At 42.4% G+C, this 15,274-nt stretch overlaps 3 protein-coding genes across 3 annotated transcripts in view; 1 reads left to right on the top strand and 2 right to left on the bottom strand.

The window, feature by feature from the left end:
• The window catches only part of col27a1b (collagen, type XXVII, alpha 1b), a 61,845-nt gene extending 54,477 nt beyond the window's left edge, over positions 1-7,368 (top strand). The window contains exons 46-58 of the mRNA XM_047329296.1: positions 124-231; positions 336-389; positions 1,952-2,014; positions 2,190-2,243; positions 2,347-2,382; positions 2,916-2,933; positions 3,093-3,128; positions 3,795-3,821; positions 3,956-4,021; positions 4,159-4,327; positions 4,418-4,527; positions 5,407-5,625; positions 5,806-7,368. Coding sequence (XP_047185252.1) covers positions 124-231; positions 336-389; positions 1,952-2,014; positions 2,190-2,243; positions 2,347-2,382; positions 2,916-2,933; positions 3,093-3,128; positions 3,795-3,821; positions 3,956-4,021; positions 4,159-4,327; positions 4,418-4,527; positions 5,407-5,625; positions 5,806-5,955 — 1,110 coding nt within the window. The 3' untranslated portion in view covers positions 5,956-7,368. The remainder of the gene's footprint in view (positions 1-123; positions 232-335; positions 390-1,951; positions 2,015-2,189; positions 2,244-2,346; positions 2,383-2,915; positions 2,934-3,092; positions 3,129-3,794; positions 3,822-3,955; positions 4,022-4,158; positions 4,328-4,417; positions 4,528-5,406; positions 5,626-5,805) is intronic.
• A 316-nt stretch (positions 7,369-7,684) lies between these two features.
• On the bottom strand, positions 7,685-11,863 carry zgc:101858 (uncharacterized protein LOC449555 homolog). Its single transcript, XM_035641135.2, has 8 exons — positions 11,731-11,863; positions 10,415-10,585; positions 9,513-9,691; positions 8,566-8,659; positions 8,387-8,456; positions 8,271-8,307; positions 8,018-8,081; positions 7,685-7,897 (listed from the first exon to the last, which is right to left on the bottom strand). The coding sequence occupies exons 1-8, from the start codon at positions 11,752-11,754 to the stop codon at positions 7,739-7,741; spliced, it is 798 nt and encodes a 265-aa protein (XP_035497028.1). The 5' UTR covers positions 11,755-11,863; the 3' UTR covers positions 7,685-7,738.
• A 424-nt stretch (positions 11,864-12,287) lies between these two features.
• On the bottom strand, positions 12,288-15,209 carry ppil3 (peptidylprolyl isomerase (cyclophilin)-like 3). The gene is made up of 7 exons (XM_035641137.2): positions 14,987-15,209; positions 14,294-14,344; positions 13,936-14,010; positions 13,516-13,609; positions 13,348-13,415; positions 13,131-13,249; positions 12,288-12,919 (listed from the first exon to the last, which is right to left on the bottom strand). Exons 1-7 carry the CDS (start codon positions 15,026-15,028, stop codon positions 12,793-12,795), a joined length of 576 nt encoding a protein of 191 aa, XP_035497030.2. The 5' UTR covers positions 15,029-15,209; the 3' UTR covers positions 12,288-12,792.
• Between the last annotated feature and the right edge of the window lie 65 nt (positions 15,210-15,274).

The raw sequence follows: 15,274 nt of genomic DNA, 5'->3' as shown, positions 1-15,274 counted from the left end.
CCCCCAAAAAAGTCCAACTCTGACAGTGGGAGAGAAATCTGAACCAGTCGGCTACGACTGCTTCGTCTGGGTATCTGCACTGACGTGTGAGTGTTTATGTGTGTTTTTGTGTGTGTTGTCCAGGGTGAGAGGGGTCTCCGAGGCCAAACTGGTCCATCAGGAAAAAGAGGCTCAGTCGGCGGGATGGGACTACCAGGAAAACAGGGAGACCAGGGACCCAAAGGGCAACCAGTGAGCACCGACTTATCAAAATAACTGTAGTGTCATTACACAATAACTTCTTTGCTTGTGCAATGATGAAGTTTACCATACTTTCCCCTCTCTGCGTGCATCAGGGGGACACTGGTGGACAAGGATTCCCAGGGGTGTTCGGTTTGTTTGGGCCAAAGGTATGTTCCCCATCAAGCTCCACCCACAAAACGATTAACTCATGTCAATCAGACCGATAAAGTTATAGTTTTCTAGTCTGAGCTAAGTTCTCAACCCTAAGGCCAGAGTTATGTTAAATGTTATGTTAAAGTTGAAATGCCTAAAATTGTCTCGAGGTGCGTTACATTATCTCGGTATGAAAGCTGTTGGGTATTTAGGTATTAATGTAACATGCCTCGGGATAACATCTGCTACACCATAATTCGGCTTTTACTTACAGCACCGCCGCTCTGTAGATTATTGCCAGCTGAAGAAACAAAGCAGGCTTTACTCGCGTCTCACTCTTTCATTTAAAAAAAAAAAAAAAACCCTGAGAGTGACGCTGGACATTTACCCACTGTGGGAGTTGAACAGGAGTGTGAAGCAGACGATGAGCTTCAAAAGTGTTCAGTAGTTTATAATGTGGCAAAAGGAATTAATGGGGATAATAAAGGTCAGTAGAATCCAATAAAAAATGACTATGTGACAAACTTATCAAATATCCTCAGTCTGGGAGTCATTTCAGGGTGTGTGTTTCCCTAAAGTCAAATAATCTGAATTTTAGGGCTTAAAACATCTTGGTTGAAGAATTTAGTTTGATTATGACGATTCATTTGTTTTGGTGAGTATTGTATTGATTACACTGTGACTGTAACTCCAAAACAAAACAAACATGGAACCAATAACCACTCATTATGTTAGTCTTACCTTAAATTGAACTTCTTGTATCCTGTAGAAACCCTGGATTTTTAATGACGGTATTTATGTATTGTACTGACCTTATTATAAACATATTTAAATATATTATAAATTCCTTTTCCTCAGATTTACTCCATTGATCAAAAATAAGCTGTTTTTCTTATGTTACTATCATGGCAAACCCTTAAGTTTTACAACTGTTTTTGCTGAGATTAAACTAGGAGCATATGCACCATTAAACAATGGGAAGTCTATAGCCACACTAGACTAGCACATTTGTTTTCTACTATGAACGTAACTCTTTTGTTTGGTGTTGCAAAAAGATGAATGTAGGAGCCGCAGACTGTATGAAAACATCTGTGTGACACCATCCATTTTGAAGCTTGTGTTTGGATTTACTGCTCTCAAAGAGCAGAGGAACCTGGGTGGCAATCCCCGCCTGGAGACTGACACTGCTGTTGTGTAAAGCAAACATAAACATGCCTCTTTTTAGTAATATGTGGCATCCAAAAGTGTGAGACCACTTCCCATGTTCAAATGAGATAACTTATTGATTTTTCAAGTAGTTTCAAGCCAAAATGCTAAACACTTCCTGGTTTCCATCTTGTAATATTCAAGGACTTTTAGGTATTTCCAGGTCTGGCATATCACACACAAGACAACTAATTGATTCATTTAAAAAAATGGATTACTACTAATAATGGTGGTTGCCATTTGCCTAGAATTTTTTTCAATGCATTAAATCCTACTTTTTTCCAAAAGGGGTCAATAAAGGTCATTGGTTAATTAATACTAGTTTAACCTTTGACTTACCATAACTTATCCACCAATTGTGTATTTTTAGGGACCTCCCGGAGACTTTGGCCCTGCGGGGATACAGGGACCGAAAGGACCTCGTGGTTTGAAGGTAAGATGAAGGTAAATGTGACTTTGGTGACAAATATCTCCGCAGGATTTCAGGATTACAGCCAATGCCGGTGCCCTAAATTCCACAGTTGCCGTGAAAAATAAGCGCTGCTCCATCGGATGCTCCATCACATCACGTGTCCTCGGTCACTAACATGCCCACTTGCTTTTCCCAGGGTATGGAGGGAGCTTTGGGCCCCGTTGGCATCATTGGCCCCGGCGGTCATCCTGTATGTAGCTCATATCTCATCCTCTCTGCCAAGCTTTATGTGAGTTCCCTCTGCTTTTCCGTCAGTGATGGAGTGATCCTTGTGTCTCCTTTCTCTCCGTCAGGGACCCCAGGGTGACAAAGGAAGTCGGGGGGAGATGGTGCGTGGTGCTGTTTTGATGAATCCCTTTCTGTCTGTACTGTGAGCACAGAGTAGGATACTTAGTATGGAGACGGCGCAGCACTCTGCCTGCTTTTGCCCTCAGCACATTTCATTTCCTGTTGTACTCCACTGTTTGTTGTTACACTCACAGTGACACTTGGATGCTGAGGAATTCCTGTCAGGGTGATAAATGTTGGCCGCGTGCTCATCTCAAGCGTTTTTTTAAAGAGGTCTGCTGAGTGCTCGTACGCAGGCATAATTCACGAGCTCACTCCTGAAATGCCAACACACACATGTAAAGGGGTTTTGCCGCGTGTAAATAGGAGTCGCTGTGCGGAAATAAGATTCCTGAGTGTAGGCTTGCAAGGATGCGAGAGGGCAATTCAATAGCAATACAATAGACAGTAGATAAAGAATGAATGAATTGGTAGCGAAAAGATGAATAATATCTGGTCTGCTTGCAGACTCATTCTTTTACTGTGGTACTGTCCACTTACGAATATTGATTTATTTTTCTTTGATTTCCACCAGGGGTTGCAAGGACCAAGGGTGAGTAATTATTCGCCTCTTGTAGCTTCATCATTGTTCTCTGCTCAGGCCTGTGGACTAACTCACTATGAAAACAAACAAAATGAACTGCTTGATCATCTTCTATTAAGTCTGAGTTCGAAATAATTCGACACCTAATATGGTTCTGTGGATTTTCAGGGATCTCCCGGTCCTCGCGGACCAGCGGGACCACCAGTAAGTTTGTTCTTTAGTACATTTCTAGATGCATAATATGGAAAAAATATGACATTAAATTAGCTGATTTTCCGACCATGGGCAGTAGTGCTGGGCGATGTGATGGTCTTATATCGGAATCAATCTTAATTTGGCGTATGATCTGATTTTCAAAGGAATCGATCAGATCGCGGGCGAAGTTTCTGCAACGCCCTGGAGAACATAGATACCGTAATGACCCTTATAGAAGACAGTCTTGTTAGAGAATACTGCGCGTGCGTTCATTACAACCAAGTAAATATACATTTTGTTAATGGAGAGAGTAGCAGCGTAGAGATGCTCCGATGGCGCAAAGAGTGAACCGGTCGAAAGTCTAGTTGTACTTCAACAAACACGAAGAATAACAAATGTTTTGCAAGTAAATGCGGTAACACGAGCGATCTGTCGTAAACATTTAGTGAAAGTGAAAGTACACTCTATTCTGCTGGTCCAAGTCAAAGACCGGATGTCTTATTTTTTTTTAAATACATTTGATTGTTTTTTGTCTTTTTCTGACAAAAAAAATCGAGATTGAGATCGTGGATGGAGATTTTTTTCCCCAAAAGATCGTCTTAAGATCTTTTGTCCAGATCGCCCCCGAAGCCTATTGGGCAGCATATAATACAGGTTTCTCTCTTTGGTTTCTAGGGTCTTCTCAGCTCGACCCTTTCACTTGTAAGTATGTTTCCCCTCGTGCAAATTCACGTTTTTTGGGGGGGAAATGAAGACATGTTGAAGAACAAACAGAGAGGGAAAAACGATCCCAGTTGTGCTTACCTTGTTGTCTCACTGACCTCTTATTTTCGTAGGAAAATGAAGCACTCGGCGCAGCCTTTCAAGTCATCATTGATTCCCACACGGCGCTGAGGCAAGAGGTCAGCTTTCGAAAGAAACAATGCTCCTTCTTAAGAATCACTGTTGATTGTTGGGTCGGTTCTAGGGCGTACCAGAATTCATAACCCATTATGGGAAAGGATAAGCGATATAACATTAACATTTATGTCCAAAGCAGAACTTTCAGCACATGGACCAGCCAACGTTAGACCAGGGCACGGAGATTTTCAAGACCCTGCAGCATCTGAGCACGCTGATCCAGAGTTTAAAGAACCCGCTGGGAACCCGCGACAATCCTGCCAGAATCTGCAGGGACCTCTACAACTGTGAGCACAGGATGTACGACGGTGAGGAGACGTTTTAAACTGCTCCGTCACGTCCACGCATACATTCACTGCGTTTTGATAGATAAGAGCCACCCCCTTCCTCTTTGACAGGCACTTACTGGATCGACCCAAACCTCGGCTGCAATGCGGACACCGTCGAGGTGACGTGCAACTTCACAGCGGGAGGACAAACGTGCCTGAAGCCGATCACAGTGTCCAAGGTTTGCCTCCGTCAGACAAGACACTCGATAAAATTTAAACATATCACTTAGATGGAGACAAGATCACTTCGGGAGAATACTTGTGCAGAGTCAGACAGTGGACGACTATTAAATCCATGAGTGCTTTTGTCCCTGAGGATAATGTTTTCCTCATGTTGACTTAAAAAAATCTCAAGAAGGAGAAGAGCAGCTCAGAGTTTTAAGAACGGCTGCGTGAGTGTTTATATAATGCCATTGATGTGATAAATAAAGGAACGCAGCTGTTCATTTTCTGGCTCTATACAATAAACACCAGCGCTATTTGGATGGATAAATCTTTCAGTGAATCTCGAGGCGTCCCGTTTAATCTCTGGACTCGGCCAAGTCGCCATAAAAGGCACACTCCTTTGGCAAGCAAACATCTAGAATCTTAAACTGTCCTTCATCCTTTCTTTCTTTTGGACGTCATTTTTCAGGCCTTTAATACAGCGGGGGGGGGGGGGAGCCCTCATGGCCAGAACCAATTCCTGCATTAACACTAAATAAAAAATAATGGGGACACACAATCTGTGATCCAGATGTAACTAATGCTCATTTATGTCAGAATTGGAGCCTGTTATCAATTCCCACATTGAGTGTGCCCAAGTTCTTCTATTAAAGAGACCCAACACTTGCCAACAACCAAGTCCAGTTCTAATGTTTATATCAAGAATGTTGTTGAAAAAAACCCATTAAGACAGGCCTATTTTCTACATTACAAATAATTGAGAAACAGCATTTTTGTTTTATCTACTTTAGTTGGCTCCAGCCCCTCCCGTGTCTTTCTTTTTAATGAAATCTGACCTTAAATAATGGAACTCAACAATCCGTAACTTGACAAAAATTCAACTTGCCTTACAGTTGGAGATCGGAGTGGGTCGCATCCAGATGAACTTCATTCATCTTTTGAGCACCGAGGCCACGCAGCACGTCACCGTTCACTGCCTCAACACACCCGTGTGGGCGGCGGGACCCTCCCTGCAGCCGTCGGGCGGGGCTGTGAGCTTCAGGGCCTGGACTGGAGAGAGGATCAGAGCAGGGGACCTCCTGGAGCCGCACATACCCATCGACGACTGCTGGGTACGCGCTGCTACTATCGTGACAGTCAAGACAGTGCACAACGTGCACATCCTTTAGAGTAGTTCAACATTTTGCAAAAATACACTTAATTCGCTTTCTTTCTGAGTCCACTGTATCGCGAGCCAAGTGACAGAACCAACCCTTCCATGTATGAACTGTCTATCACCTTGTGACTTGCAGATCAAAGATGGCCGCTGGCACCAGACCCACTTCATCTTCCAGACCCAGGACCCAAACTTACTCCCCATCGTGGATGTGTACAATCTACCGCCGACAGCAGAGCCTGGCGCACGCTATCACCTCGAGGTCGGACCCGTGTGCTTCTTATAAGGCCCAGTGGAGGGAGGGGTGCGGGGGGGGGGATTACTACTTAAATGTAGTGACTGCACGGGGGAGACTCGTCCCTCAGACTCCCCACGTTTTGTCTGTACGAAATATGCTCGGACTGCAGAAACAGGAGTGGGCCCCCGAGGAAGAAGGCCCGTTGGAAAATGCAGAGAGAAGACTTATCAGCCTATGGAAAACAATAATAAGCTTCTTTTTCTTCTTCAGAGACTTGCTTTTGATGTACAAGATCTGAATGCCCCCTTTTGGAAGTAGTATCAAAGTGTTGTTTTGTGTCATCTCTCCGACCATGTTGTACCATATTTTCTTCACGGTCTGATTTATTGCAAGAGCCTAAAAAAAGGTTGTTTTTTTCCCCAAGAGATCTGTACAGAAATATGGAACATTTTCATCCGCAATTGCGATCATTCACATTTTAATGTTAAAGTATTATTTATACATGTATATGTACTGTATATTGTAATATAAAGTGCAATAGTTATCGTTCCGCGACCTTTAGGCATATACGGTATCAAAACCATATCACTCATTCAGGTATAGTGACACAGAAATGCTGCCGCCAGGTACGTGTTGTTGTTTTTTTTATGAGCCTTTACGAACTGTCCAGTGCTGAGAGACAACTCATTCATACAGATATCTTCACATTAAACTGCTGTGTGGTACTTTCCACGTTTTAGGTGGGGCCATGGTTTCCGCAGCGTGAACCGAGAACAGTGTGTCAAGAGACGCTACCTCGTACTGCACCTCCCATCCCACAGCAAAAACAAGCCGCTATACCCGATGTGATCTGGGATGACACGGAGGTGACTCCCTGGTGCTGCAACAGTTGACACTCGTACGATAACCTCCTCAACGCAAGGCAGCGTCTTTGCTCCCCTTTTGAAGAACACAAAAAAAGGGAAGACTGTAAAAAAAAAAAAATACACGCAGGCCAAATTCATTAAATTATATTTTTTCGGGAGTGTTTTAACATCTTTTCCATTTGTTCAAATGTAAATCTTCAGTGGAATCTATTTGAATATTTTTTAAATTCAGTTTAGTGATTTTCCAGCTCACAACTAGACATCAAGGTTGTTTTTTTTTTAAGCACATTCTTAGTCATTAGAAGCTTTTCAGTCTTAATTTAGAGGTTTTGTTTGTTTAATTTAACCGTCCCGGACTATCAGCTGTATTTGTGGACATTCGCAGCCTTGCTTTTTTAGTCACTGTTGATGCATTTGTCACTAAAATGTGCAGCAGTTACAACTGGTCCCACCGATCTATACACACTCAGAGGATTTTTCACAATACACAACATAAAACTACCACATTACGCAAGCTTACAGGTCTGTACAGACATTTTATGCTGTGTGAATGAAGTCTAATGAAAAAGGTAATTTAATAAATGTCTGAAACCTTTGTTGATAAGCACCTTTCAATGTTTTTTCTTCTCCGCTCCGATCATAGAAAAAATTTCATGGCGAAAAAGCAAAGCGAGATAATAAAATGCATTTAAACTGCCTACTTGGGGGAAGGGCATTTGAGCTTCCTTCTGTTCATTTCACACCTGGAAACTGTCAAAGTCCTGACAGCTACCGTCGTTGCAGACACGGAGAAAAATGGTGTCCTTGAAGCAACGCCTCGTTTTCCTCTCTGCAACAATTCTCCTCAGTTTAATCTTCGTGGCAATATATGTCGATTCTGTCAACTGTTGGATACAAAAACACACAAGTCGTGGGAGTTTTACAAGCGCTGTATGTATTTGCAGACATTTGTTAAAACACAAGTCTCATCTCGGGCACATGGCATGGCGACCGCCGTCAATCGGTAGGTTGACTCCGGTTATGAAGCTGGCGGCGTCGGACGCCAGGAAGGCGATGCTGTGGGCCACTTCCTCCACCTCGCCCGGTCGACCGAGAGCGTGGGTCTGCTCACACTTCGCAAGAAACTGGTGGTGGAAATAACACGGAACAAGGATGGGGGATACATAATTATTCATTGTACGACCATGATGCCAAAAGTGTTTTAGTGCCGAGACAGTCAGTGGTGTCGCATCATGACGTGTTACCTGCGCATACTGCTCCTCATTCAGTCCTGCTCTCTTGTGGACCTCTGTTACAATCACACCTGGGCTGAAGGGATGAAAACATGAATATATAATAAAGTACAACAGAAACCAGAGAAAACTTGATTTCTGGGATTTCTCAATGAATTTCTAACAATCTAAATAAATGGAACTAAATGAACTAAAACAGAAACATGAAAAATGGGAAGAAAATGTCAATCTAAAAGAGCAGCTATTAAATTTGTATCGCACATACCACACAGAGTTCACTCTGACTTGCTTCGACGCCAGCTCTGAAATAAAAACAGCAGTCGTGAGCTCTTTCACTTTGGGAAATTTTACAATGTTGAACGTACGAAGCTTAAAACTCACCGAGTGCTATACAGCGCGTGAACTGGTCAATGGCAGACTTGGACATGCAGTAGGCCAGCACACCGGGGAACTACAGACAAAGAGGGAGAAAAAAACAAAACAATCACAGGTCTCAAAGATGCTTCAAAATAAACACGGAGGGCGTCTTTGTCCTGCTTTGTCCCGTTAATAACACCCACTGATCTCTGTCCGTTGACGCTCGACACGTTGACGATGGAGCCTTTGGTCTCGATCAAGTGCGGCACACAAAGTTGAGTCAGGTGGTACACAGATCTGGAATATGAAGCAAAGGTTAGCAGACAAAAATATGAAGTTGGGGGACTTCAGTCGGTGTGTTTTGTCTTCTTGAGAGAGTAAAGGACACTTACATCCTAAGATCTATGATGGGATTCACCAGTGCGATAATATCACCTGTATCACACCCACACACTGATACTATTACATTTAGATTAGGTGCCATTGGTCTTGTGTTCCTGTGGCCTGATGTTGAAGTCTGTGGGTGAGCGCAGATTTTTTTAATGTTCACCTTTGTTTACAATATGGCCTCTATTAAGGAGAGACAGGAAACAGGGTGAGGGTGGAACGCACCTCAACCATTCAGTTATCGGGTCGGTCCTTCATAGTAATTTTCAGTCATACCCCAACACATTCATGCATCTTGAAATATTATATAGTGTATCCATACAAGAAATGTATGGAAAAATTGTCATGTGGATTTAGTCAAGTTTTTACACATATTGTGAATACAAAACTTTTTTTTAACCTATCATTTTCTTAATTTCCCAAATCGCCAAATACAGAAAAGTGATAATTTTCAGTTTCAGTCAGGCGCAGCAACTTGAAAATTTTTAAATCTATCAATGATCTTACAAAAGGTTTATCCAATACCTGCGACTGACTGCCTCTTATTACGAATATCAACTTTCATCTCTCACTACACAACAACACTTTCTACAACTCGATCCGAAAAACATGTTGTGCCATAAATCTCTTGTTCAAACTTCCATCACAGCATTTCTTTAGGAAAACCCACGTCAGATCAAAATGTATTGCTATTATTATCATGATCACATTGCACGGACACGCCAACATGATGTTGGGACGTCCAGGTCTTGTGAAATCCTACCTGACGTTGATGTTCATGACCATGTCGTACTGGGCTAGGTCGAACGTCTCTATGCCGCCCATGGCCAGGATGCCGGCGCTGTTGACCAGGACGTCCAGCCGGCCGAAGTGAGCGACGGTCTGCTCCACGGTCTTCTTCACCGTCTCCTCGTCGGTCAGGTCTCCAGGGAGGAGCAGAGGCTGCGCAGTGAAGAAAATAAAATTGAAATTTTTGCTGACATTATTCACTTCAGTTTTGTTAAGTCTGTATTAAAATCTCCTCTGCCTCTCTGTAAAGACACACCGTGACTACAGAGCTGCAGTAGATCAACCAGAGCAGCTTTTAAGCGGCAAACTGTAAAGCTCAAACCTTTACACCCCAGTCCGTCCACTCCGCTCGGCTATACTCCCTAACTGCGAGAGTCACATTGGTTAAACGAAATGGCTATTGACATTAGGACAGCAGAAACCCTACAAACTTTCTGTCGCAGACTGAAAAAAAAAATCTCCTGCTCAGACTGCACCTCAGTCCATGAATGAAATGAAAACATTTTTATGTACTCGTGTGATTCCTGCACTTGTTTTGGTAACATCATTATGGTTGAACGCACACTTATTGTAAATTGCTTTGGAAAAAAGCATCAGCTAAATCAATGCAATGTAATGTTAAAGCTTTTATCTGCGACAGGAAGTCGAAGTCCTGGGACTCGCTACCTTGACATTTAAGTTTTAAGCGTCTGCTTAATTCAGCAACCGACTGGTGCCCATGACGAATCTGCAATGTTTCTATATATATATGCTTTATTGTATTTGTCACCTTTTCATTCCTCTGATTTTTTATGTTCATAAGTAGGGCTGCGACTAACGATTATTTTCACGATCAATTAATCTGCAGATTTTTTTCTCGATTGGTCGCGTCGGTACCTCGGCGGCTCCACAGTCGACGCACTGTTTCGCGACCTTGTTGAGGTTCTCCAAGTCGCGGCCGTTCAGAGCCAGCAGGGCTCCAAGTTTGGCGAACAGGACGCTGGTGCCTGCCCCGATGCCCGAGCTGGCCCCCGTTATCAGGGCCACCTTCCCCCTCAGGGATGACACCTACAACAACACACACAAAGAGAGATACAGAGACGCACGACAGATAGAGACAGAGACACACACACACACACACACACACACACACACACACACACACACACACACACACACACACACACACACACACACACACACACACACACACACACACACACACACAGAGACACACACACAGATAGAGACACACACACAGATAGATAGATAGAGACAAACACACACACACACACACACACACACACACACACACAGATACACACACAGATAGAAGCAGAGACACAGAGACACACACACACACACACACACACACACACACACACACACACACACAGAGATACACACAGAGACACACACACACACACAGATAGAGACACACACACAGATAGATAGATAGAGACAAACACACACACACACACACACACACACAGATACACACACAGATAGAGGCAGAGACACAGAGACACACACACACAGATAGATAGAGACAGACACAAACACAGATAGAGGCAGAGACACACACACACACACACACACACACACAGATACACACACACACACACACACACACACACAGATACAGGCAGAGACACACACACAGATACACACACAGATAGAGGCAGAGAGACACACACACACACACACACACACACACACAGATACACATACAGATAGAGGCAGAGACACACACACACACACACACACACACAGATAGAGGCAGAGACACGCACACAGATACACACACAGATAGAGGCAGAGACACACACACACACACACACATACATACACACACACACACAGATACACACACAGATAGAGGCAGAGAGAGACACACACACACACATACATACACACACACACACACAGATACACACACAGATAGAGGCAGAGAGAGACACACACACACACACAGAGCGAGACACACACACACACACACACACACACACACACAGATAGAGGCAGAGACACACACACACACACAGACACACAAACACACACACACACACACACACACAGATTACAGGACAGGTCGACCAGGTGTCCACGCAGTGACACGAATTAACGAGCTGTAATTCAGTTAATATCCTACAAGCATTACCGGGAGAACTGTGACATGTCGTCGTGATTCAAAAGCAACAGTGTCAACTCACTTTAAACGCGTCGTCTGACGCCATGTCTGCGGCGAGGTGATGACTCGCTGCTAGAGCCCGTTGGACATGCTTCGTCCACTAGTGATGACGTCACGTGACCGACCACGTGCTCCGTCTGTACTTCTGGGCTTCAGTTCTTCCACAACACCGTGGATATATAACGATAGACAATATTGGTAAATAATTACAGTTGCTTTTAACGTTTTCTCCATTTTATTTACATGTTTCTAATTTTGCAAGTATAAAATGTCACTGAATCCTGATTAAGGTTTGTTATGGCTAGAACGATATATGTATGTATATATATATATATATATGTAAAATAATGTACATTGTTGCACTGTTCAAAATAAAGAATTACGTACCATCCATTACTGAATCTGTCCTCTTCTCCGGCATGTTGAAAGGTTCTGGTCACCTCAACTCCGGAACTCGGGAACAACATTATCTCAGATTTTCCCCAGTCATACTTATGGGCAATTTCCAAGTCGCCAATTTGTATTTACCATAATTGCGATACTACGTGAATGCAGGATGAATTACAAAATTACATTAAGTTCAGTACAAAACCAAGAGAATTTATTTACACAGACCATTAAGACAGAAAAAACATCCAAATCTGTACACCAGTTCTGTATAAAGAAAAAAAAAATTGTCTGGTGTCAATGTACGTGAACGAAATGGAATGAAGAGTTTAAAAATAACTTTGCATTACAAACACTGTGAAAAACCGTCATGAGCATTTCTTTTCAGTTATAATTAAAGATATAGCTGCAACCGGTTGAAATCTGACAGATGGATCTCGCATCAAGTTATTTATTTAGATATAATAATTTTCACCCAAAATGACATCAATTCTATGTCATACCCATTAGAAATTCCTGAATTTTGTTAACTCAGCGTTTCACGGCCTCGGCCATTCAGTCATTGACGTCTATCCAATCTTTAACATGAACAGAAGTTATCAGCCAGGTACCACTGTAACACTTTGCTTTTTTGGAGAACAACATAGTTCACGACTGTGCTGGCGGCCTTTTCTGCATATTCTGAAGTCCACGTGGGCTATCCAGCAAAAGGGTTAGCGTGAATGGTCACATCCTTTATCCGAGTTTCAGTCAGTGGTCGAAATGTCTTTTCATTGACGGGCAGCTTCTCCAGCTCATCCAGCGTTTCCAGCCCATCAATAATCCTACAGGTTGGAGAGAGTGAGAGCAATTTCAGCAAATTTTAAATCAATCAATTAAAAATGTTATTCAATCAATAACTGATAAATGTATTGTAACCAGCTGAAAACCGGGTCTAAACAATTTTCACTACATCGTCGTCTTTAATATCCCCGCCACTACTTTTGGTCTCACATATTCAAACACTAATTTGTTGGTAATATACAGGTGACATACTTTCCAAACACTGTATACTTCATGTCCAGATGTGGCTGTTTGGCATACGTGAAGAAAAACTGGGAGCCATTCGTGTTGGGGCCATTGTTAGCCATCGAGACCACTCCTCGCACATTATGCTGAAATGAGACAATTCAAAGAACACAAAAGTTTAATTATTAAACTTTTGAACCCTATGTAAAATGATTTAGGTCACACCAAGCAAACAGTTACTCACTTTCAAGTGCTCACTGAACTCATCTTCAAACTTGCGACCCCATATACTTGTTCCTCCTTTGCCTGTGCCTGAATTAATTAATTGAAATTACAAGGGGGGGGAAAGAAGAGGTGAGAATGAGAATTCTGACATTTCTGGTATTGATCAGGTGCAAAACCAGTCGCGTACCTGTGGGGTCTCCGGTCTGAACCATGAAGCCTTTGATATTTCTGTGGAAGACTGAGCCACTGTAGAACCCACTGGCACACAAAGCGAGGAAGTTCTGCAGAATTAAAAAAAAAAGTTTTTTTTAAAGGGGACACCACTTTATTATACTACAACTTCACCAATGAAAAAGCATCCGAATGTTAAGTTTAGACTCTTGAAAGCTACAGTACACACAGTTTACAATAGAATATTGTTTCTCCATTAATGTCCAATCACACTCCAACCTTACATAACAATGTAGAGACCGTCACTTTGCACCATGAGCTCATGATAAAACTAGAGCTGCAACAGTTGATCGATTAATCAATGTTAATGTGAAAGTGTGGCCATGTGTTTTTTATATATATAAAAGAAACACCAGCAGAGGAAAATGAAACTCACCTCACATGCTCTCGGTGAGCGCTCACAGAACAGTTCGATTTTAATCTCCCCAAGATCCGTTTGAAGTGTAACAGCCTGTAAAATCACAACAGAGGAAAAAAACAACAACGACTGAAATCATGAAAACTTTTAACCAGCACGTCAGTTAAAGGACATCCGGTGATGCTAGCTGTCTGTGTTAGCTTGTCGCTAGCAAACATGAGCAAAACACTACGATACAACGAGCGTTGTTTGCAAACTGGCTCCTGGCAAAAAATCAACGGCGTTGAACCAGGACATTATTCAATAACTTATTAAGCCGTTTTGTTCATCGAATTATGAGAAACAATGTACAAGAAACTCCAACAACGATATTTACCATTTCAAACGCTGCGTCTACGAGCAAGTGCGTCGGAGAAACATGTCCGTCCTCGGCCAGACACCCGGCGTTCAATGGTTCCGCAAGGAATATACAGTTATTTAAAATGGTTACACTCACACACACACACACTCACACTCACACACACAACGCATACGTTTAATACACGCACGTTTATATTATTAAAAAGTAAACAAGTCAAAATGATCTTCTTGACTCTGACACCACAGATTCCTCTCACCGTTTTCCAGAATTTGCTTTTGAGATCATTTGATCATGACAAGCACAATTCTGACACAATGAAAGACTTAAAACTGGGTTTTGACACAAAAGGCCACTTAAAAAACACATTAGGTAGTGACGGAGAATGCACTGTTAGGCCCTTTTGATTTAATAAAAATAAAAATAAAACTTTTTCTTCGTTTTCATCAAATTCCATGTCCCCTGTATAATATGCAAGATATCTGGGCACTTCCATGTTAGTTCTTAAAACTTTTCAGCTTCAGCTCCAGGCCCTTTTTTCGCAGGTCCCCCCTTAAAAAATGACATACCCAAGAATGAAATGAGTATATCTTTACTCAGAAAAATTAGTATAGATGTTACTGGGTCAGAGCAAATGAAGATGGAACACAACATAAATGAAAGATGTCATGTCAGCCTGAAAAAAATTATAATTTCAGAGTGAATACCCACTATGCAATAATGCAGATGAAGCCCATTCCTCTTGGAAGTCATAGAAGAGCATCTGAACCTTATCTGTGTCAAATTTCATGCTGAAGCAGATCAAAGTCACAGGCTCTAGTAGGGACATGGTCAGACAGACTCTCCAAATCGGCACAGTTGTTCCATGTGAGGTTTCTCACTGCAAAACCCATTCAATTTTCACTTAAACTGTGTAAACACTGTGTGTTTTACATTTAATACAAGGTGGGTGCTCATCTGTCTCCAAAAATAATCTTTGTAGTGCGGCGTAATGACGTC

The sequence above is a fragment of the Scophthalmus maximus genome, chromosome 19 (assembly GCF_022379125.1).
Source record: "Scophthalmus maximus strain ysfricsl-2021 chromosome 19, ASM2237912v1, whole genome shotgun sequence".
NCBI lineage: Eukaryota > Metazoa > Chordata > Actinopteri > Pleuronectiformes > Scophthalmidae > Scophthalmus > Scophthalmus maximus.
This window is presented reverse-complemented; position numbering and strand designations above follow the sequence as displayed.

Excerpts from the sequence above, each read along its gene's own strand:
- zgc:101858 (XM_035641135.2), bottom strand. The coding sequence starts at position 11,754 with ATGGCGTCAGACGACGCGTTTAAA. Across the intron at positions 8,457-8,565 it reads GCGTCAACGGACAGAGATCA|TTCCCCGGTGTGCTGGCCTA; the intron begins GTGGGTGTTATT and ends CTTTGTCTGTAG. Across the intron at positions 8,082-8,270 it reads GTCAGAGTGAACTCTGTGTG|CCCAGGTGTGATTGTAACAG; the intron begins GTATGTGCGATA and ends TCATCCCTTCAG.
- ppil3 (XM_035641137.2), bottom strand. The coding sequence starts at position 15,028 with ATGACTTCCAAGAGGAATGGGCTTCATCTGCATTATTGCATA. Across the intron at positions 14,011-14,293 it reads TAGACGCAGCGTTTGAAATG|GCTGTTACACTTCAAACGGA; the intron begins GTAAATATCGTT and ends GTGATTTTACAG. Across the intron at positions 13,610-13,935 it reads GCTCACCGAGAGCATGTGAG|AACTTCCTCGCTTTGTGTGC; the intron begins GTGAGTTTCATT and ends TTAATTCTGCAG.